The following is a 23,341-nucleotide window of genomic DNA, read 5'->3' on the forward strand; positions in this document are numbered from 1 at the left end:
TTCACTTTCGGTTCCTTTTCTCTTCCTCTCCTTGTCAAAGGTCAACTGGAAGGAGGTCAAAAATGTTGCCTAGCAATTAAAAGTGGACTCCTAAGTTATGTTCAGAGAGCAGCCTCTCCAACTAAGAGAGTTTTAAGCTGTGCATATGCTTGGTAGGCTGGCAGAATTCAACTAAACCTTTCCTAGTTGATTGCTGTTGAGTCAGGAAATGTAAATATTCTCTCATCTAATTCTCAACAGTCTGGGTGAAGCAGGTGTTGAACATATTTGGGAGGTAACATGTGACAGAATGTTATAGACACTTTAGTACCGTGACTTATTGGTGATGTGGTTTGGGGCATTGGCTCTCTGAGTCACAATGTCACAATTATCACCTATAGATAATGAGGAAAATGGTACCCATAAAATACTGCTCTGAGGACTTGAGTTTCTAGCTGAGGACCTCATCTATGAATGCTGGGTTTTCTTCTCTTGCTGTTGTTTATTTTCTTGTCATGTTTCTTATCATGGTTTTAAAAACTGTGGAAAATTGTTAATGACATAGTTTAATGTTATTATTTTACTTAGTAACGATGCAGCTTTTAATATTTGGCTGAATTTTGAATTTTTAAAACATGTTGTCCCATATAGCAACTTAGAAGGTGTTAAACAATATATTTAACATGTCATGTGGGACTTCCCTGGTGGATCAGATGGTAAAGGATCTGCTGGCAACGCAAGAAACCCAGGTTCAACCTCTGGGTGGGGAAGACCCTCTAAAGAAGGGAATGGCTCCCCACTCCAATACTCCTGCCTGGGGAATTCCGTGACAGAGGAACCCGGGGACTACAGTCCATGGGGTCGCAAAGAGCCAGACACGACTGAGTGACCAACACTTAACTTATGGGACTTCCCTGGTGGTCCAATGGTTAAGAGGCCATACTTCCATCTCAGGGGCTGCAGGCTCAATCCCTGTTCATGGAACTAAGATTCCACATGCCTTGCTGCGTGGCCGCACCCGCACCCCGCCCCCCCAAAAAAAAATGTGACATAGAAATACTTTCCACTCTCAAATGATGCACTGTTTCTTGAATTCTGCTCTTTGTGAATGAAAAAAAAGCCAAGTTTCAGTTTCTGTAATGAATGTGGAACTTTTATTTCATTACTCTAAGAAAGGCAAAATGGGATCTTATGAACTACATATCATCACCAAACTAAAATATAGAAAGATTTAAAAGTTTCAACCAGGCCCCAAGGTCATGGAAGAACCAAGCCAGGCCATGTAGCACTTCTCATTGTCATCAGGGTGCTCTCAAGGAAACTATGCAGTTGGAGTGTATTTGGCATAGTATAATAAAGAGCAAAGGGTTTTGTGAGCAAAGAGTTTTGCAAGCAAAACACCTAATCACTGTCATACTAATCCAAGATAAAAATTTATGTGGAAGTTTACAGTTTTAAAGTCTTCTTCAAATTGGAAAAAGGAGGGGAATAATTTAGGTTTTCCAAATTCCTTCTGGCTTGCTGTAAGTTTGAAGGAAAAGAATGACTATAAAGGTTCAGCAGCTGATGGGTGGGATGGCTAGAGTTTCCCTTGGTCCAAAGTGGAAATAAGCACATTCTGAAAATAAATTTCTGTGATTAATTTGAAATACCTGAGGCCAATACTTTGCAAATACCTCAGATAAAAAATGTGCTGAGACATGTGGTTTAAATTGTACTACTGTTGCCCTACCAGTTTCACAGAAAAATTAATAAAACATTAATAAAATACAAGTTATCCTGTAGAATTGAAAAGTAATTGAAAACCGCAAATGCTTTGCCCTATTTTCACATAATCTGAAGATATGAAAACCCCACAAAGACATACTATAAAAGACTGCTGACAGTGTTATGATCATTTTTAATAAGGAAAGAGTTTGTAATGAATGGCTAAAATCCATACACCACTTCTCCACTAAAGCTTCCATTGAAGACAAGCAGATCTTCAGTCTGAAGAAAACAATTTCATTACATTTGTCTTACCATTTAAAAATCATGTATTTATAGACATTCCATCTATAGTGTAGTTAAGCACAATTAATTTTATCACACAGAACAATACTGTACATATGTGAGTTGGTAAACACATACATCATACCTCAAATTCTGCCCCCATAGAAATTAGTATATTATAAAAATATGCTAATTTTTCCATGCTAACATTCCATAATGTTCTTTGGACAAATATTTATACCCACATTGATTTTATATTTTAAAGTCTATTTGTAATTACAGTAGCTCATTTATTTTTGTGTATGAAGTTTCCAAACTTCTGCATAAATCCTCGAAACTTGTTTTCATTTGGCTGAAATGAGTGGTAAACACCGGTGTTATAATTAAGCATTGGGCTGGACCTGCCATAACTATTTCCCATAGTTGAGGATTTCACTTCTGGGCGGTGTGTACTGCTATTTGGCATGTTGCTTGTTGGCTGAATAGAGCTTTCAATCCTACAAAATGGCTCAAAACGACTGTAAACACGCCGGTCAATTGAATGAGTTCTCAGAAGCTCATCTTTGGGCTTTGATCTTGGAGAAGAAGTCGGTTTTCTTTCAGGAACAACAACTGCTTTAATCTCTTTTGAATCTCGGTACTGGATCTGCTCGGTGTTGAATCTGGGGGCAGAGGCATCTCCTGCTCCTTCTGAGAACTTGCTTTCAGCTGGACCTGAAGAAGCTATGGTTTTGTTACTTTCGTCGGATGGAGAATGTATCCTCTGGGATGAATGTACTGCTACATCCTCCTTACTCTTGTGGATGGTGCCTGGAGAGTTGGATGAAGAGGAATGCTTTCTCCTAGGTGATGAATCACTTTTGGGTTCTGATATTTTTTGTTTTTGATTCTCTTCTGCCTCAGAAGTTAAGGTGTCAGAACTACTACACATTCTGTAAAAGGCAGGTGTTTTGTTTTTGGATAGATTGTCTTTCTTTTCTGGGGCAAGGCTAAGTAATGACCTTAACTTCTGAGATCCCTTTTTCAAAAAACTTGGGGAACCCTTCACTTCTTTCTTGGGAGTGACTTCTTTGTTGGGCTCCTCTTTGTTCACATCAAGCAACGCGGCCATGGAAACGGACTTGGTAGTGGTGCCACTTGGAGGGTCTCCCTTGGAAACCTCCTCTTCCCCCACGGCCTCCTCTTCCACACCATGGGTCACACTATGCATGCTTTTAGAGCTTTTTAACAACTCCTCTTTAGGTTTCCCTGGTTGTCTCACTGGATTCCTGGTAAGTGTGCTATACACATAATGCTTACTATTCCCATGATCTACATTGGCTTTTGAGTGGTCAAAGAATGGGAAACTGCGCCTTTTAAGCAGATTCTCATTTTTCTGATTCTTTAGGTTTTCCGTCTGCTTGTTTGCACACAGGGTTGTATATAAGTAGTTGTTTGACTCCGTAGGGCCATTTGTAGTTGGGTTTAAGGCTGGGGGGTGGCTTTCAGGAACCTGCAAGGTGTGCATTTTTGGTGCCTCTGGCTGCAATGAGAGCTTGGGTGTTGACTCCTCTGAGGGTTTGTCTGTCAAAAGGTGTGCCCCTGTTGGGGTGTCTGGGAGCTTTTTAGGTGTATCACTTCCCTGGGAACCAACGACAGTTGAATTTGAGGAATCAGTTGTACAACTGTTGACTTCCTGCTGCTCAGGTAAAGTGGGTTTAAACACGAAAGAGGAACGAAGCCGAGAGTGAGTATATAGGGCGCTGGCTTTCAAATTCTCAGGTCCCTCACAGCCCTCAAACCTGTCGGTGGGAGCAGATCCGTTGGAATCAGGGGGGGCCTCTGAATGGTCATTTAAGTAGGACTCAATCCTCCAGTTACGCAAAAATGACTTTGTGGTATGTTCAAGGGTTGGCATGCGTTGTTGCAAGAAGCGAATATGATTATCTGTCCCGTTAAAAGACCTCCGCACGTTGGAATTCCTCTCTGGAAGATTGGTCGTCTTCCTCTGGGCAAGGCGGTCAGCAAAACTCTGCGCAGGTGTGTGCTGGCGGGCTCCGTAGCCACCCCGGGATGAGGATGCCACGCTGAGGCTGTCTGAAGGCCTTTTCCAGGTCCCAGGAGCATTAATATTCCGATTCAGAGCCCTGTTGAGCAGCAAGTATGGTGTTGTTTCTGGCTGTTCCCCGGCATAACTGTGCCTCTTCCAATTTTCATTTAACTGACTGTGCTGATGCTGACGGATTGGACCATTAAAGTTGGGAATAAAGTGAGGTTTGTATGCATGATTTCTTATGTTGTATTTGTCGTGTTCATTGCGAGTATACATCCCTCTGTTTTTGAAGTAGCTAGAATCTAGTTTATGAATGCTGTCTTGTCTGCCAAAAAGGTTTCTTTGGCTGGAAGCAGAAGCTAAGGAAGACATTGATCGCTGGTAAGTACCGTTCTCCCAGAGGGCTCTGCTGTGGTTCACCCTGACTGACTCTTCCGGAGCAAAAGAGCTGGGGACACAGGATCTGGCATAGAGAGTTCTAAACTCCTCGTCGAAGGACTCGACAAGTTGTCCTGTGATGATCTGAACCATGCTGAGGTGCGCTTTTTCAAATGACCACATGTAGCTGGAAGAAAAAAAAAAAATTGTCAAATGTTAACTGTGTTGATAATACTTAGCTCTACTAAGAAGTGTCATTTAATGTTGACAAAGAGTATTTTTGTTTTCTTTAATTACTGTAATTTAGAACTTCAGTCATTACATCTTTGCAATATGTCTCCTCACGCCTGTATTCATATTTTAAATAACAAAGCAACTCAAGTCCTGGCTTTGAATCTATCCATAACTTTGAGAAGTACCAGAAAAGCTGAGTGTGCATTTTGCATCTCTGCCTACTAAGATTTTATGGAGCAAAACATGGCATTCTACTTCATATGCCATATCCTGGTCAGGTGCAGGCAAGCTAGTATTAGAGGAAAAGTTGAGAGAACTGGTCTCTTCCAAGCCAACTATTCCACATGAACTTGGACCTTAGTTTCCTCCCAGCCAGAATGGGAAAAAGGACAGTATAATTGTTAAAATCCCTTATGGTCATAACATGTCATGATGCAAGACAGTCTGTGCTAATGCATATATTTCATCTCTGTGCCTTAAGTTTACATGCAGTTTAGGGTGCTGTAAGTTGGAAACGGACATAGGATTTGTGGCAGCAGCCTCAGACACTGAAGGCATCCTTCAATTCACTCTGTTCACAGTAAATTTAGTCCTCACAAACCAAGCCAGTTAGAATGCCAATTTAGGTCTCTGCTTGTAGAATACAATTGCTTTTATGTACAAAAATGCCTTTATTGTATTTTGTGGAATTTCTAAGTCTCTTTCCAAGAGTTGAGATGTGACAGTTGTCTTGAAGTTTCATATATAATTTTAAATCTTATTTTAGAAAATCTTGATAATGTAACAGAGTCACTGAGCTGAAAAAGCCATTGTAATATGCTATGTCTCAAAAAAATGGACATGATAGAATGGGGGGGTGGTAATATGCAAGGAGCATACTGTTTATACAGGGAAGACAGTAACAAAGGCTGATGGAAATAGTAAAAGAATGTACAGAACAATAAAATACATAAAATATCATAAGCAGCAGTGTGTGACTTAAAAATCTTATTCTGATATGTTCAATTTTTTCTAGTGTGCTTACTAAATGCATGGTATGGGCAGAGCACATCAGGGTACTTTTTATGTACAGATGTGTGGCAACCAGGATGACTTCCAAGAAATGGTACAAAAGTGAATTGTTACAGGAATTTTCAATCCAACTGTAGATATGAATATAAAATTTGCTAAAAACAGCAAGCAAAGGCATGAATGATCAGCTTTCAAATAGGAGACTATCCCCAGAGACAGTAAGAGTTTAGCAGTATGTTGACAGAAACTAGGAGCCAGGGAGTTCAGACTTGAAAAGTGGGAAAACCATTTTGGGGAAAGAAGAAACATGGAAAAAGAAAGGAAACAAGAGTGGCCATGTTCTGGTTGAACACAGAAAGCGAATTATACTTAGTTGAAGAAAAAAGCTATAGAACAGACTGACGGGATCTTCCCTGACAGTCCAGTGGTTAAGAGTTCACCTTCCCAACGAAAGGGGTGAGGGTTTGATCCCTGGTCAGGGAAGTAAGATTCCACATGCCTCGTGGCCAAAAAACCGAGAAAAAAACAGAAGCAATACTGTAACAAACTCAATAAAGACTAAAAATGGTGCACAGCAAAATAAAATCTTTAAACCAGTGGAGGAAATCTTGAAAACAAAGCAAAGAGATCACAAGATTAAAAAAAAAAAAAAAACAAACAACAACAACAACAAAAAAACCCCACAAAATTCTCTCTTAGTCAAACCTGTGGGCAATAATAAGTATCTTCCAGGTTTTACTGTGACGATTTCAAATGAGGGTATCCAATTCAAGATCTGATTTACATACACTGACAAAGAAAAGTTTATGTGTTTTATGTCCTCATTCTTGGTATCATGATATAGCCAGACACCTCTTGTGTCTTCCTGATGACACTGTCCTCGTGATGTGAGAGCTCTCCCACAGTGTGTGACATAGGGGTACAGACGCCAGACCTCTCTAGAAATGCTGGGAGCCTAGCATATAAAGACACTGCCTGGCAAAGAAACATGTATAAAGCAGATAACTGTGAGAACCTCCTGCAGAGGACAGGGAACCCTGCTCAGCGCTCTGCGGTGACCTGGAAGGGAAGGAAATCTGAGGAAGGGGGATACACGTCTGTGTATCGCTGGTTCATTTTCTGTACAGTACACAGTAATGCAACACCGTAAAGCAACTATACTCCAATAAAAATAGCATCATCAAGAAGGAGGCATTCTGAATTTGCCTACAAGGAAAACAATGGCAATGCTAGAACAAGAGAAGTGAAAGCTGTTTTTACCCAAAAGGGTGTACATTATTAACCAGTTTCCACAAAAACCAGTTCATAACTGTTCCACCAGATCCTGTCCTCATATTTGCTGATGATAAGAAAAATCCATAATGATTAGTCAGAAAAAAAAAAAAAAACAAAATGGTAAGGGCTAAAAGCATCATTTTTTTTTTAAAGAAGTTTATTTGAAATTAACATGAAATAATAGAGAGTAGAGTTGTTAGATAATAGTTTTGATGAATTTTAATAATCTGTGGTCCTACAAGTCCATATTCACTTCCACAAATAGTAACTTAAGTTTTGCCTCTGTCTTATGATGTAGATGAGAAGATAAAGAGTTTCTGCGGCCATTTGTTTGTTCTTCCCTACACCAGTTTTAAAGTAGCTCAGTTATAGTCATCTCAACAGATATCACCTATTAATAGTAAGATGAAGCTGACCTGAAGTTATTGCTGAAGATAACTTTCAAAGTCAAGTTAATAATAAAAACAGAAAGCACTCATTAGGATGAGATTTACTAGGTGACACCACTTTATAAGTCAAGTGATCTCTCACTTTAATTAAAATTTTCAATTAAAACCCCTCTAAAACCAAGTGTGTCTGAACAAATAGGTATACAAGTAATGAGTCTTTGGAATAATTCATTAACTTCAAGCACTGTTCTTAACATGTTTTCCTTTAAAACCGCAAAGAAGATTTTCACTAGAGGATCCCTGAGCAAATATTAACAGTTAAAACATGCCTAGAGTAATAGCTGATTCTGGGGGGCTTTGGATGAATTAACTCATTTAATTCTCATGACACGAGGTAGGTTCTGTGATTATGCTCCTTTTACAGAGGAAGAAACTAACAGGCACCCAAAGTAAGTAACTTGCCCATGGCCATTCCCTTCAACGCACTGCCTCCTCCTTCTGGACTTCTGAGTTCTTAACACAAGAGGCAGACTTTTCCCTTTCCTCATCCTGTAGACGTGCACAGCTCTCCTGAGCTTTTCCCACAGGCTTTAGTCTGCTGCGCTTTGCTGACCCAGGAGTTCAGGTGTGTGTCGGCATTTTCATCTGCGTATTGCTATGGCCTTACTGTGTGAGCAATTCAAGATCTATGTCTGAAATTTACACGGGAGTTTTAAGGCAGCACTTTACTCTAGAGCCAGCCGGACCTGGACGTGGTTGCCAGACCTGAACTGCCTTTCGGTCCTTAGTGGTGATGATTTTAGACAAGCCACGGAACCTTCTAGAACTTCAGTTTCATCACATATAAAATGTAGATAAAAAAAGTGCCTTGCAGACACGTTGTAAGGACTGGAAATGAAACATAAGGGCCAAGTTAGAACAGAGGTGGATACATTCCTCCAGTGGTAGTATAGAAAGACCCCAAGGAGTAGACCTGGGGCTGGAAAACCCGCCCACCGTAGCATTTAACAGTCAGACTCTTCAGTGACTTTTCAGGAATGCTCTGATTACAGCATAATAATCATCAGGGTCTCAATAATACTAAAATAAAAGCAATCCATTAAGCAGGTTCTTCAAGGTGATACAGTTTCTATGTATATGAACAATTATTATGCTTCACACTGTTTTCATAAGGAACAAGAACACCTTAAGCATTATAAAGCTTTAGGGAACCTGAGATATTAATTCCCTCATTTTGGGGAGGAAGAACTTGAAGCCCAAGTAAGTTATGTGACTTGCTGATGACTTAATATTGTTTCAGCCGGAACTGAGATGCAAGTCTCTCCAACTTTTCCATGCAAGGGTTTTTCTTTTATTTTTAAGAAATAACTAAGCAGATTACATTAAAGCTTGAAACTCATAAATTCTATAAATGATTGATATTTCTGGAGTGTAAAAACAATTACCTTACCTGTAGGAACCATACATAATTTTCTGGCAGTCAACCAGCAAAAATTTCTGTTCCATTTTTCCATGAAATTTTGCTCCTGTTTTGGAAAGATAATCTTGACCTTTTACTGTCCGCACTCGAATATTCTAGAATTGAATGTAAATATAAAGTAAATATTATGGTTAGAGTGGGGACATTTTGAAAACTAAAATGTATTAACATAAAAAATTTTAATCAAAAAGTACACATGTAACAATTTCTTTGAACATATAACAACAACAATAAAGATAGGGAAAAGTACATTTTAAAACAAAACCTGAAAAGAAAGCACTCAAAGAAAATGATCACTTACATAATGCATTTTAATATAACTTAAAGCATTTAAACATGACGGTTTTATAAATCTCTTAGGGTCCTACTGCAAGAGCTCCTTTCAGGGTATAGTAACATGACAACAAAACAAGATTAAAATTCACCCTCATCTTGATGACTCAGACATCACTGAAATGATCGTGACAAGAAAACATCTGCTGAATGAAAGAATCACTCAAGTCAGTTGTTTCAAGGTTGCCCATGCAAAACTGAAACATTAATTATGACTGACAGCAAAGTTAACTCAGGAGCTTAAGAGCACCACCATCAAGAAAAGCATCCTGTAAAACCATCATGAGGATGATGAAGTCGTAATCTGAAAAGGACAAGGGGACCCTTCTGTGGTCACCACCTTAAATATATGCTGTACATTTCCGGTGATACAGCTTAATGTGCCTTTCATGTGACTGAGAGGGAGTACCTGCAAAAACAAAACAAAGCGCAGAATTCTTACTCTGAGACGTTGAACTTGACAGCCCTGTTTCTCGGTCATACTCAGGAAATGACTAAACTTGGACTCATCAAGCAGAATGTACACAGATATTCCTCGAGCTGATGCCTCCACGATTTCTTTGAAAATGTCCACGTCTGTAAATATATCCATCACTAAGGCAATGACCTGTTAAAGATACGAATAGGAAACAATGTTAGATACCCAATAGAGAAAGACCAAGAAAGTGCTTGCTTTCAGAAAAAAATGGATAAAATAGAAAATAGCTAAATGTATACTGTAAATAAACTATATGCAGATTTATCACATTAAATAATTTCATACTAGCTTTAAGTCAAAGGGAATCTGCATTTCAGTAGAATGTTGAGTGAAGGGCAGATGTGAACCTTGGTGATCGAGGTTGTCTGCAGGGTGGATGGAGGGGGCAGTTAGGTGAAGGGTGGAAATCAATGCTACTGCTTCTCATGGGAAATATTTCCAGGGGAAAGCAAGATTTCTGGAACTAGTTGTTAAGAATAAAAGTCTTGGTGAACTGGGACAGAAAAAAAAATCTTCTAGAAATAGAAATATAGCTGAGAAAGGACCAAAGATAAGAAAGGTATAAGGAGAATTGAAGACCAGAAAATTAAATACATATGCCTAAAATTAGCTGAGCAGACAGAACAAGTAAAAGAAAAAAAAATGAACAAAAAGAGATGATTAAAAAGGTAAATGCAGAGAGAAATATCCTAAAGGAACAGGCTCCTGAAATGGAGAGAGTCCAAGTTAACCGCTGAAAACAACCATTACTGACTGAGCAGCACGGGGAATGAAATGATGCTGACCACCCACTGCCTGCCCGATGCGAAGGACAGAGTCCCTGCCCTTTGCGAAGCTTACAAAGTGGGAAAGAGGCCATAAAGAATGCATAGAAGAGGGAAATTATGTGATTCGTTGTAAGATAATGTTTACTGGGGAAAAACGGGAACAGGGTGAGGAGGGTCACGAGTTCCTGGAAATGGAGAAGTGGGGGGTCTGTGGCATCTCTGAGAGAATGTCCTTTAAAAAAGCCCTTAAGCTGGATATCCTGACAGATTGTATCTCAGGCAGGGGGACCCAAAAGTGCAAAGGTCCTACCTCAGGTTTAAGAAACAGCAAGGGTGGGAAATAAAACAAGAAATGGAAAAACTTACCAGAAAGCCTTGAAGACATTACAAAGCTTTCAGTATTTTTTCCTAAATAAAATGTAAGCTGTTGAAACTTTTTATTGAGGCAATAATATGGTCTCATTTATGTTCGAAAAAGATTGTTCTGGCCTCTGAGTTAAGAACAGATGGTAAAGCTGGGAGGCAGGGTGGAAACAGGGAGGCCAGTTAGAACCGCAGGAGCGATTCCAGTGGGAGGTTATGGTGGCCCAGACTAGAATGGTCCTGGGAGCAGCCACCTCCAGTGATGATGAGAAACAGTCAACATGGGGTGCTTTGAGCTGCAAGGACTTCTGTGTGGGCTGAAAGTGGGATGAGAGAGAAAGAGAGGGAAAGAGCACGACTCTAAGATTTTTGGGGCTCTTTAACCTCAAGGACCAAGTTGTCATCAACTAACATAGGGGAGGGTACAGCTGGAATAACTTTTAGGTAAAAGATTAAAAAGTCAAAGGACCCATATGACCCAGCAATCCCACTTCTGGGCATACACACCGAGGAAACCAGATCTGAAAGAGACACGTGCACCCCAATGTTCATCACAGCACTGTTTACAATAGCCAGGACATGGAAGCAACCTAGATGCCCATCAGCAGACGAATGATAAGGAAGCTATGGTACATATACACCATGGAATATTACTCAGCCATTAAAAAGAATTCATTTGAATCAGTTCTAATGAGATGGATGAAACTAGAGCCCATTATACAGAGTGAAGTAAGCCAGAAAGATAAAGACCAATACAGTATACTAATGCATATATATGGAATTTAGAAAGATGGTAATGATAACCCTATATGCAAAACAGAAAAAGAGACACAGATGTACAGAACAGACTTTTGGACTCTGTGGGAGAAGGCGAGGGTGGGATGTTTTGAGAGAACAGCATCGAAACATGTATATTATCTAGGGTGAAACAGATCATCAGCCCAGGCTGGATGCATGAGACAAGTGCTCGGGCCTGGTGCACTGGGAAGACCCAGAGGAATCGGGTGGAGAGGGAGGTGGGAGGGAGGATCGGGATGAGGAACACATGTAAATCCATGGTTGATTCATGTCAATGTATGACAAAACCCACTACAATATTGTAAAGTAATTAGCCTCCAACTAATAAAAATAAATGGAAAAAAATAAAAATAAAAAAATTAAAAAAATAAAATAAAATAAAAAGTCAAAGGACCTGGATTTTCAAGGGGAATGCTGCTTAGGGAGGTCTAGGTCAGAACTGTCAACTGGGTGTCATGGGGTAGAGATGAAGATTAAATCCAAGTCGACCGGGGACACTAGGTAAGTTAGGTGGTCTAGTACAGGGGGTAGAGCAGCAAAGGAAGGCTAAGAAAAGGGGGCATCCTGAGAGGTGAGTCAAGACGAGGTGTTAACAAGAAGGGTGTCCTCAAGGGTGTCCTATCATGCTGCAAAGCCAAGTAACACGGGGATTAAGCATTCGTCAGATTTAGTAATAGACAGGTTTTTGATGACTTCACAGTGTAGTTTTAGTGGAATAGTGAGATCAAAAGCTTTCTGGAAGGGGTTTAAGAGACCTTGAGTGGCCAGACACTGGAAATAGCAGGTACAGGTAACTCCTTTTGAGTAATCTGGCCACAAGCAGAAGCAGAAAATGGAGCAGTAGCAGTGGGTTAAGCTGGGTCAGTGGAAGTTGTATATTTTATTTTAAGGTGACAGAAGTAACAGCAGGTCTGTGTGCTAACAAAATGCTCCAGTGAAGAGTGAAAATTCACGATGCAAGAGATAGTTGGAGGCGGTATGGGGAACTGGGGGTTTCTGGAGGAAAGTTGGAGCAGGCAATAAAATATAGGCTATGGGGTTGAATAATCAGAGTCCAGGGAATAAAGCCAGTAAAAGGCCACTGTACTACCAAGGAGAAGCCAGGTGGAAGGTGCCGGTGGAAGGCAAGGGTGGCGCCTGTGGGGGCGGGTAGGCAGCTCTGAGTGCTGCCGTTTTCTTTGTGAGATGGGAAGACCTTGGGTGATGGAAGACAGGTAAGAGGTGTGAGGAAAGACGCATTAAGTAGTCACCTAGGCAATAGGTTATGAAGATAGTGTAACTGCAGGGTAGCATTAAGGACCCAGAACATCATGAATTTGAAATGGGACCAGTCAGTGTGGTTCCGAACAGGGGAGCAGTCATGCGGCACACAGCCAACTGAAATGCTCCTGTGAAAAGTGGAAATTAATGATGAAAGCGATAGAAGATGTGCAATGTAGGGGGCTTCCCTTGTAGCTCAGATGGTAAAGAATCTGCCTGCAGTGCAGGAGACCCGGGTTCAATCCCTGGGTTGGGAAGAGCCCCTGGAGAAGGAAATGGCAACCCACTCCAGCATCCTTGCCTGGAAAATCCCATGGACAGAAGAGCCTCGTGGCCTGCAGTCCACGGGGTCGCAGAGAGTCGGACACAACTGAGCGACTAACACTCACACACACAGTGTGCAGCAGCTAAGAGATTGACCCCGGGATTTAAACTCAATAAAGAGAGGAGAGATGATGGTGTCACAGATGTGAGAGGCAGGGAAACAGGTGTAGGATCAATGAATGTGAGGTCTCGCTGGGGCTAAACGATAGTTAAATGTTAAGGAATTGTCATTAATTTTTTACAATGACAGTAATATAATCATAAAAGGTAATATATATCCTTTCTTTTAAATATGCACATTAATATAGCTACAGATAAAAGTGTTGCCTTGTATTTAATTCACATTATAAAAGGTGAACCAAAATTGGTGATGAAAAGTGGAAGCCAGTTGGTGGTACGTGAGTGTTCTATATGCTGTTTCCTCTACTTTTGAAAATTTCCATTGCACAAAGTTAAAAATAAATAGATAAATGAATAAGTGGACATTGGATATTAGCAGGTTTCAGAGGTACCAGGTGCCAGAGATACAGGCAGAAGGATGAATTAGGTCCTACAGGATCCGCAGTTACAGATTGTGATGCTATCAATGATTGGGAGTCGGGGCTGAGATGCATGTAGGACAAGATCGTGGGAGGAGAGAAGGAAAAGGAATTGGTCTTTAGAAGGATCCTTTACACACATATTGAAACTGCCACCAGAGTGCTGGAAAGAGTGACGGACACCAAGGAACAAAAATGGTCAAGACACAAGAAGGAAAAGAAATGCCCTGGCAATAGGCACAGGGCAGCAACCACTAAGATAATGTGTTGGACACACTGCAACTACATAGATGAAGAAGGTCATGGATAATATCTAGTTTAATACAATAAGATGCTAGAACAAAATACTGGACCATGTTCAAACAACACAAGATGACATTCTTTAAACTATCAATAAAACATACTTCAATCAGATTATCTTTAGGAAGAATAATTTCAATCATTCTAATGGCCTCCCAAGTCCCTTTCCTTATTTATCATTGAGATGAGGTGCCAGAAGGGAGAAGCTAGTGAGAACAGCCTCATCTGTGTCTTCTACATACTCTTTAGAAAATCAAACATGTGAAAAAATTTCAGTCATATCCACAGTTATTAATGTGTTTATGATACAATAATGAGTGATGTTATGCTATATGAACATTGACATAAAGAAATGAAAGTGTCCATTTTACAAACTTATTTTACAAAATAACTTTAAAAACCATGTCTGGAGCAGTCTAGCACTAATTTTTTAACTAAAATGGGATTATTTTTTAATAGAAAAATAGTATCATACTATATGGCATTAAAAAAAATGACCAGCATATCTAAAGAATTTATTTATAATTTGCCAGAGAAATTATGCAACAAATTACTTCAGACTTTGGAAATGAATACAAATGTATGACAGATAAATAAAGGGTTTTGTTTGTTAAAAGTAATTGAAGCCATTCAGCCAATGGATGATTCTAGCACATATAAGATATAACAAATGACAGTCTCTCTTGCATGACAGATAACACAATACATTAGGATCCGGGAAACCAGATTACACATTTCTGACAAGTTTATCTGATGGCAGCAGAGCCAGGCACCTTATCAGGATTGCTGGTTCCCAGTGCCCTCAATAGATACCTATAAAAATTATACAAAGTCTACAGAGAATTTCAGCTGTGCCAAGAAAGGAAAAATAAAATATAAAATACAGCCACCTTTTTAAGTGGTGGGTTATATTCATGGAAAGGAATGATAATTAGAAATGAGCTATGCCAAATCTGATCTGAAGGTATTACATTCCCAGCTAGTTAGCTAAATCACATTGTACTGTAGAAATAACCAAAATGATTGTATCTAATGAAATAAAAATGATACACTTAATTAGTACAAGGTTTTTCAAAGGGAACATTAATTAATTTTTTAAGTCAACACAGAAGTTATTTACATTAGATGGGATTCATTAAACCACCATGTAACATATTTGTAAACTTTTCTTGCCTCTTCATTAGTTACTTTTATTCTTCTTTGATAAATTGGAAATGTACACAAACAAATGCATTCCTCAGCAACATGAGACTTGGAAAACTTTTAGGAAGGTATTCTGTATCACTTTTAAGATTTGAGAGATATCTTGCATCTTTTAGTAGTTTCAGAGAACTCGATTCAAGGATGTGAGTTTTTGCTTATTTATCTCAGATTAGTAAATTTTCCTGAAGGGACATAGACACAATGAATTAAAATAATATAAATAGTGACAATACATTTATGGTAACTTCATACTCATGATACAACTTAAATTCATTTAGAGAAGGAAATAATGAGTTGTTCTGTATTATACTCTAAAAATAATTCAGAGAAAGGAAAAAAAATGTTCTATTTCTACAAGAATGTTAGGGGTGAGTACATAGTAGAATGACATATGCTACCAGGGCTTCATGAATAAGCCTTAAATAAATCAATAAAGATTATTTTTAGCCATATAACTGGAAGACTAGCATTACAGGCATAGAGGCAAAGATTAGAATGATGCCCACTATTATTTTAATAAATGTTTATTGAATTAACCTAAATATAAGCACAAAGATTATCTGCTTTATGAATATGGAGCAAATTTACTTAGGATTTAACTGTATAGCTCCTATGAAGGATCTTGCAAATGTGAAATACGTTTAGATTTGATCTTGATAGGAATATAAATCCTGAAAAATAAAATATCCACACAAAATAGTATCCTGGGAAAAATGTATCTGATAGCAACATGCATATTGAAAATATCTAAATCCTATTGAATCATATTGACTAAAGTAGATTAAGAAGCCCCCCTTTTATTGTAATGTTACTAAGTGCAGTGAAATATATTTTATTTGTGAGGTAGAAATCAGTGAGAAGAAAAATGAAAAGTGTGACAGATTCGATAGAAAATGCTCATCACAATGTTGACACTGAATTACTTGCATTTCCTTAGAAACATGCCTCATCACCTTCAGAATTTTAATTTTGAAACCTGTGTTGTTTTCTCCACTGTAATCCATTAAGATAGAACACTATTAGCAATATGCCTTTATATGACCCAGATACTTAATGAAATGTAAGTATACTTTGGGTTAATGTTCTGTAGTTACAGAACTGTCAGCATCACCTTCAAAAATTGAAAAAGTGAATATTACACCTTTTATGCTTCAAAATACTAAGCACAATTTTAAAGTATTCAGACTTTCTTGGTAATTTTCTACATATATACAGGAGGAGGATTTACTCTCTTTCAACAGGAGAAAAGCTAAAGAGAAGTTCAAATTAATAATAAATAAGAGCACTTTAATAATTACATTTATAATAAAAATCAACACAGCTGGAAAACCATAAAACTGAGTAATAGAAATTAAGATAAATGATCACTTAAGAAATATTTGTTTCTAAATCTGTAATGCCTGTTAAAAGCAAGGTCCTAAATGAATCTTATAAATAAGAGAGCCTAATACTAAGAATAAGTGATTTTGGTTCTTATCCTACTGCAGCCTAAGTGAAAGTATCCATTTTGTGTGAAATTTCATAGATAATATAGTTTATGCACTAGAGTTAGTTTCAGCTTTACATTCATTGTTCAATAGTTCAGTCATGTCTGACTTTATGTGACCTCGTGGACTGTAGCCTGCCAGGCTTCCATGTCCTTCACTGTCTCCCAGAATTAGCTCAAACTCTTGTCCGCTGGGACTTCCCTGGTGGCTCAGACGGTAAAGCATCTGCCTACAATGCGGGAGACCTGGGTTTGATTCCTGGGTCGGGAAGATCCTCTGGAGAAGGAAATGGCAACCCACTCCAGTACTCTTGCCTGGAAAATCCCATGGATGGAAGAGCCTGGTAGGCTACAGTCTGTGGGTTGCAAAAAGTCAGACATGACTGAAGGACTTCACCTTTCACCTTGTCCATTGAGTCAGTGATTCCATCCAAACATCTTGTCCTCTGTCGTCCCCTTCTCCTCCTGCCCTCAATCTTTCCCAGCATCAGGGTCATTTCCAATGAGTCTGCTCTTCCCATCAGGTGGCCAAATATTGGAGTTTCAGCTTCAGCATCAGTCCTTCCAATGAATGTTCAGGGTTGATTTCCTTTAGGATTGATTGGTTGGATCTCCTTTCAGTCCAAGGGACTCTCAGGAGTCTTCTCCAGCATGGCAATTGAAAAGCATCAGTTCTCTGGCATTCAGGCTTCTTCAGGGTTCACTCTCACATCATTCATGACTAATGGAAAAACCAGAGCTTTGACTATATATGGACCTTTGTTGGCAAAGTAATGCCTCTGATTTTTAATACTCTGTCTATGTTTGTCATAGATTTTTTTCCCAGTAGCAGTTCAGTTCAGTTCAGTTCCTCAGTCCTGTCAACTCTTTGCAACCCCATGCACTGCAGCATGCCAGGCCTCCCTGTCCATCACCAACTCCCAGAGTCTACCCAAACCCATGTCCATTGAGTCGGTGATGCCATACAACTCTCATCCTCTGTCTTCCATCTCATCCTCTGTCTTCCCCTTTTCCTCTGCTCTCAATCTTTCCCAGCATCAGGGTCTTTTCCATTGAGTCAACTCTTCATATGAGGTGGCCAAAGTGTTGGAGTTTCGGCTTCAACTTCAGTCCTTCCAGTGAACACCCAGGACTGATCTCCTTTAGGATGGACTGGTTGGAGCTCCTTGCAGTCCAAGGGACTCTCAAGAGTCTTCTCCAATACCACAGTTTAAAAGGATCAGTTCTTCAGTGCTCAGCTTTCTTTTCTTCCAAGTAGCAAGCAACTTAATTTCATGGCTACAGTCACCATCCACAGTGATTTTGGAGTCCATGAAAATAAAGTCTGTCACTGTTTCCATTGTTTTCCCATCTATTAGCCATGAAGTGATGGGACAGGATGCCATGATCTTAGTTTTTTGAATGTTGAGTTTAAGCCAGCTTTTTCACTCTCCTCTTTTCACCTTCATCAAGAGGCTCTTTAGTTCCTCTTCATCTTCTGCTGTTACAGTGATATCATCTGCATATCTGAGGTTGTTGATATTTCTACTGGCAATTTTGATTCCAGCTTGTGATTCATTTAGCCTGGCATTTCACATGATGTACTCTATATATAAGTTAAATAAGCAGGGTGACAATATACAGCCTTAACGTACTCCTTTCCCAATTTTGAACCAGTCTGTTGTTTCATGTCTGGTTCTAACTGTTGCTTCTTGACCTGCATACAGGTTTTGGAGGAGGCAGGTAACGTGATCTGGTATTCCCATCTCTAAGAATATTCCAATAAAGTCAAAGGCTTTAGCATAGTCAACAAAGCAGAAGTAGATGTTTTTCTAGAACTCTCTTGCTTTTTCCATAATTCAGTGCATGTTGGCAACTTGATCTCTGGTTCTTCTGCCTTTTCTAAATTCAGCTTGTACTTCTGAAATTTCTTGGTTCCCATACTGTTGAAGCCTTGCTTCAAGGATTTTGAGCATTACCTTGCTAGCATGTGAAATTTGAGTGCAATTGTTCAGTAGTTTGAACATTTGTTGGCCTTATCCTCCTTTGAGAGGAATAAAAACTGACCTTTTCCAGTCCTGTGGCCACTGCTGAGTTGTTCAAATTTGCTGGCATATTAAGTGCAGCACTTTAACAGCATCATCTTTTAGGATTTGTAATAGTTCAGCTGGAATTCCATCACCTCCACTAGCTTTGTTCATAGTGATGCTTCCTAAGGGCCACTTGACTTCACATTCATTATGAATACTATAATTTTTGTACACATATAAGTATACTAGCAGCTAAATCATTATCAACTGATTTGGTCTGATATGAATTGTGTAGTCTTTGGAAAGTCACTGAAATGATTCTGAGTCTCAATGACCTCTACTATATATTAAATTATCCACAGAAGATGGTGTGTGTATCAAGTTCTAAAATGCTATGTTTCAATAAATATTCACTTACTCCTAATTACTCAGCAATTGGATTAAAACATATATTGTGCTTAGCTTTTTAAAACCTTACCGACCATGACCTGGGATAGTAAAAACAAACAGAAAACAAAAAACACATGGGCACTGTACCAAAAGTCAACAGAAAATGTTAAATGTGAATATTTAGGCTCTGTTTTAGGTACAACATATATTTGTAGACCTAGTACATATATTTGACAACTCAGAAACATTGCACAAATCATTTCCCTGTTTCTGCATTATGTTACGTGATTGAAAGTACTTATACACCAGTGTTAGGGATTAAATGTTTGTATCTTTCAAAAATTCATATTCTGAAACCCTGAGCAGGCTTCAAAGAAATAGCAAGAAGAGTCAGTCATTTTACTGATTTCACAATTCAGCCCTCTTACAAGTTCTTGTCTTTCTAGCATTTTCTGAAAAGTGCCTTCTCCTGAAAACTGACTTGACAAGGCTCCTGGGCATGGCCTGCCAAGCCAATGGGTCAGAATCTAGATCTTGGTATGCTGACAAAAGTAACTTGTTTTCCTGAGGCTTTTAGGAGACCTCCTTTGGTTGTAACATAATTATCCATTGGCTTGGAATAGCTATTATCTTATTTAAAATTTTGCAATACAAAGGGGTGTCTGTCAAGATCCCCAGGAGAAATATCAATAACCTCAGATATGCAGATGACACCACCCTTATGGCCGAAAGTGAAGAGGAACTAAAGAAGTGATGAAAGTGAAAGATGGAAGTGAAAGAAGACAGTGAAAAAGTTGGCTTAAAATTCAACATTCGGAAAACAAAGATCATGGTATCTGGTCCCATCACTTCAAGGCAAATAGATGAGAAAACAATGGAAACAGTGACAGACTTTATTTTCTTGGGCTCCAAAATCACTGCAGATGGTGACTGCAGCCATAAAATTAAAAGAAGCTTGCTCTTTGGAAGAAAAGCTATGACCAACCTAGACAGCATGTTAAAAAGCAGAGACATTACTTTGCTGACAAAGGTCTGTCTAGTCAAAGCTCTGGTTTTTCCAGTAGTCATGTATGGATGTGAGAGTTGGACCATAAAGAAAGCTGAGCGTGGAAGAATTGATGCTTTTGAACTGTGGTGTTGGAGAAGACTCTTGAGAGTCCTTGGACTGCAAGGAGATCCAACCAGTCCATCCTAAAAGAGATCAGTCCTGAATATTCATTGGAAGGACTGATGCTAAAGCTGAAACTTCAGTACTTTGGCCATCTGATGGGAAAAGCTGACTCACCAGAAAAGACCCTGGTGCTGGGAAAGATTGAAGGCAGGAGGAGAAGGAGATGACAGAGGATGAGATGGTTGGATGGCATCACTGACTCAATGGACATGAGTTTGAGCAAGCTCTGGGAGTTGGTGATGGACAGGGAGGCCTGGTCCTACAGTCCGTGGAGTCGCAAAAAGTCGGACATGACTGAGCAACTGAACTGAACTGAACTGTCAGGAACAAAGGCGAGAAGGGCACTGTAGGCAGAAAGAAAAGAGGGAAGAAAGGAATAAGAAACTAGCTATACTGAAAAAACTGCAAAGTAGAGCTTGAAGGAAAAGAACCGTCTGGGTAATAGGAACTGAAACATTAGGGGGGATCAGCAGGAATAGCTAGTGGACCCATTGTGCTGGGGCATGGAATTATGCTGAGGAGAAGTTAGTCACAAAGATAGACGAATCAGAATGGTCAGTTTGGCCAAGATTGTAGAGGGCAGCCCTTGCATGCAGGTCTAACTACCAATTGCTTAAGGCATAATGGGGACACATTTAAAGCTTTATAGCAAAAGAATTATGTGATCAGAACAGTATGATTAATATGTTAGTATATATGGGATCAGTGAGAAATTGGGGCATCTACCAGCAGGTAAAGGCATTAGTTTCAGTCCTAATGGAGCATATATGTGTAAGATTCCAACGTGGACAGAGCCAGCAAGAATAAACTGAAGGGATGGAGGTAAAGCTGCAAAGGATGATTTGACAAGATTCCCTGGTTGAGTGCTTGAGGAAAACAAAAGGGAGAGGCTGGTCAGGGCTCATTAGGTATAAGAGACCTGAATTACATGAAGAAGTATTGTACCAGTATAAGAACATTTGAAATTCCAAAGAAATATTTTGTATACAAAGCAAACCGAAACAATGTGATAGACACTGCTAGAAAGTACTTTTTGCTTTTTCTATCTACCTGTTTATCTATTCATCCATGCTTTTCTTCTTTTTTTTTTTTTTTTTCCTAACCATTGAAACTTAAGTGTTTGTAGACATATGGGAAAAATTAGGTGGATATCAAAGGAACAATGTAGGAAAGAGGTAATAAAATTGATGGCATATGATCTCAGTGATGCCAGAGTGGGATGGGATAAGCAGAGCAGGAGAAGTCTGCCTTAGAATTAGGTCCTACAGACGTGCAAAGGCTATAGGGAAGAAGAGAAACAAAGATAACTTCAAGAAATGTTTTGATGGTGTACAGCTACTCACCTACCTACGTATAAGTTCTGTTCCAAGAGCGTGTTTGTAAAAAGTCCGATTTGTTTGTAAATCCAACAAAGTTAGCCTAGGATTCCAACTAACACAATTAGCTATAAGGTACTGTTCTGTAGGGAGATCCAACCAGTCCATCCTAAAGGAGATCAGTCCTGGGTGTTCATTGGAAGGACTGATGTTGAAGCTGAAACTCCAATACTTTGGCCACCTGATGTGAAGAGCTGACTCATTGGGAAAGACCCTGATGCTGGGAAAGACTGAGGGCAGGAGGAGAAGGGGACCACAGAGGATGAGATGGCTGGATGGCATCACCGACTCAACGGACATGAGTTTGAGTAAACTCCGGGAGCTGGTGATGGACAGGGAGGCCTGGCGGGCTGCGGTTCATGGGGTCACAAAGAGTCGGACACGACTGAGCAACTGAACTGAACTGTTCTGTAACAGGTTTATAATACTTTTCACACAAATAACACATAAGAAGCAAGCACACAAAAAAGAAAACGTTTTTAACCTTACAGTAGAGTATCCTGAAAAGTACAGAACAACAGCTGGCACACAGGGGCTGGCATCCAGCGCACGGGCAGGAGGAGTCATTAACTGGAAGAGGTGAAGGAGGTGGGAAAGAGTGGAGTGGAAGGATCATCAGCGATGGGAGACCGAGGGCAAGCTGCGGGCTCGCTCACGCCTGATGCTGATGGAATGCACATCGGCACCTTTGAAAACGTGTAGAGGACTTACTGTGGAGAATGTTGTGAGAGAGGAAACGGAACATTAGGTGACTGTCATGAGTGCCCTCAGCATATACTTCATGGCTGGAAGCAAAGCCCAAATCTGGGGCGACGGTCAGTGAAGGCTCAGACTGTGGGTTTGCAGGGGAATGAAAAAGATCCAGAACAGCTGCTCTGAGGATAAGGCACGAAGTAAACAGGGAATTAGAAGGAGTTCTGCGGTGTAACAGTGAGAGCCCAACTGAAAATCCGTTTGCATGTACACTTGAAATCAACACTTTTAGAAAGTTTTGGAGAAATGTTCCAGCAATGTTCAACAACTGTCAAAAGACAATTAGGTAAAGAGGAAATTTCAAAACTGACTAGACATTTAATATTAATGAAATGTTTAAGTTTGATAATTTATGTGTTCTTAAATGCCCTTATTTTTAAGAGAATAATATTGAAGCAATGACAGGTGAAATGATCCATTATATGTGATTTTCTTCAACTTAATTCAGCAGTAATGAGAGGTATGGAGGAAATGAAATTGAATACAAGTTAATAATTAATGAAACAGGCTAGTGGGTGCATGAGGAATCATTATGTTGTTCACTTTTCTGTTACACGTTTGAAATGTTCCAGAGCAAGATGATACGGAATCAAGGACTTAACTTTTACTCCATCCAATTCCATCTTCTTCTCACTCTTTTCCATCTTTACCTTTTAAATTCAGATATTATCCTTGCTAAGTTTTCCCTTTATCTGTTTATTTATTTTATGCATTTGTCTATGTCTGGTCTTAGTTGTGGCACTCGGGACCTTTAGTGGCAGCATGTGGACACTTAGTTGTGGTATGTGCGATCTAATTCCCAGACCAGGGGTCAAACCTCGGGCCCCATGCACTGGGAGCATGGAGTCTTAGCCACTGGACCACCAGCAAAGTCCCTCCCTTTTATTTTTGTACTTCTTCTTCCTAAGTCACTCTTCAGTATTTCCTTTTCTTCCACAACTATCTGTCCCATCTCTCTGAATCTGGGATCTGCCATTTTCTAATGAGGTGAATTAACTTCTCATCTATAAAATCCAGTCAA

The 23,341-nt window shown here is 39.6% G+C and overlaps 1 protein-coding gene across 2 annotated transcripts in view; it reads right to left on the reverse strand.

The window, feature by feature from the left end:
• Positions 1-1,859: 1,859 nt before the first annotated feature.
• FAM83B (family with sequence similarity 83 member B) overlaps positions 1,860-23,341 on the reverse strand; it is a 101,168-nt gene continuing 79,686 nt past the window's right edge. For both annotated transcript variants that reach the window (XM_043907056.1, XM_043907057.1), the window contains exons 3-5: positions 9,546-9,710; positions 8,741-8,865; positions 1,860-4,568 (exon numbers count right to left, since the gene is read on the reverse strand). In XM_043907056.1, coding sequence (XP_043762991.1) covers positions 2,258-4,568; positions 8,741-8,865; positions 9,546-9,710 — 2,601 coding nt within the window. In that variant the 3' untranslated portion in view covers positions 1,860-2,257. The remainder of the gene's footprint in view (positions 4,569-8,740; positions 8,866-9,545; positions 9,711-23,341) is intronic.

The sequence above is a fragment of the Cervus elaphus genome, chromosome 7 (genome assembly GCF_910594005.1).
Source record: "Cervus elaphus chromosome 7, mCerEla1.1, whole genome shotgun sequence".
NCBI classification, from domain to species: Eukaryota; Metazoa; Chordata; class Mammalia; order Artiodactyla; family Cervidae; genus Cervus; species Cervus elaphus.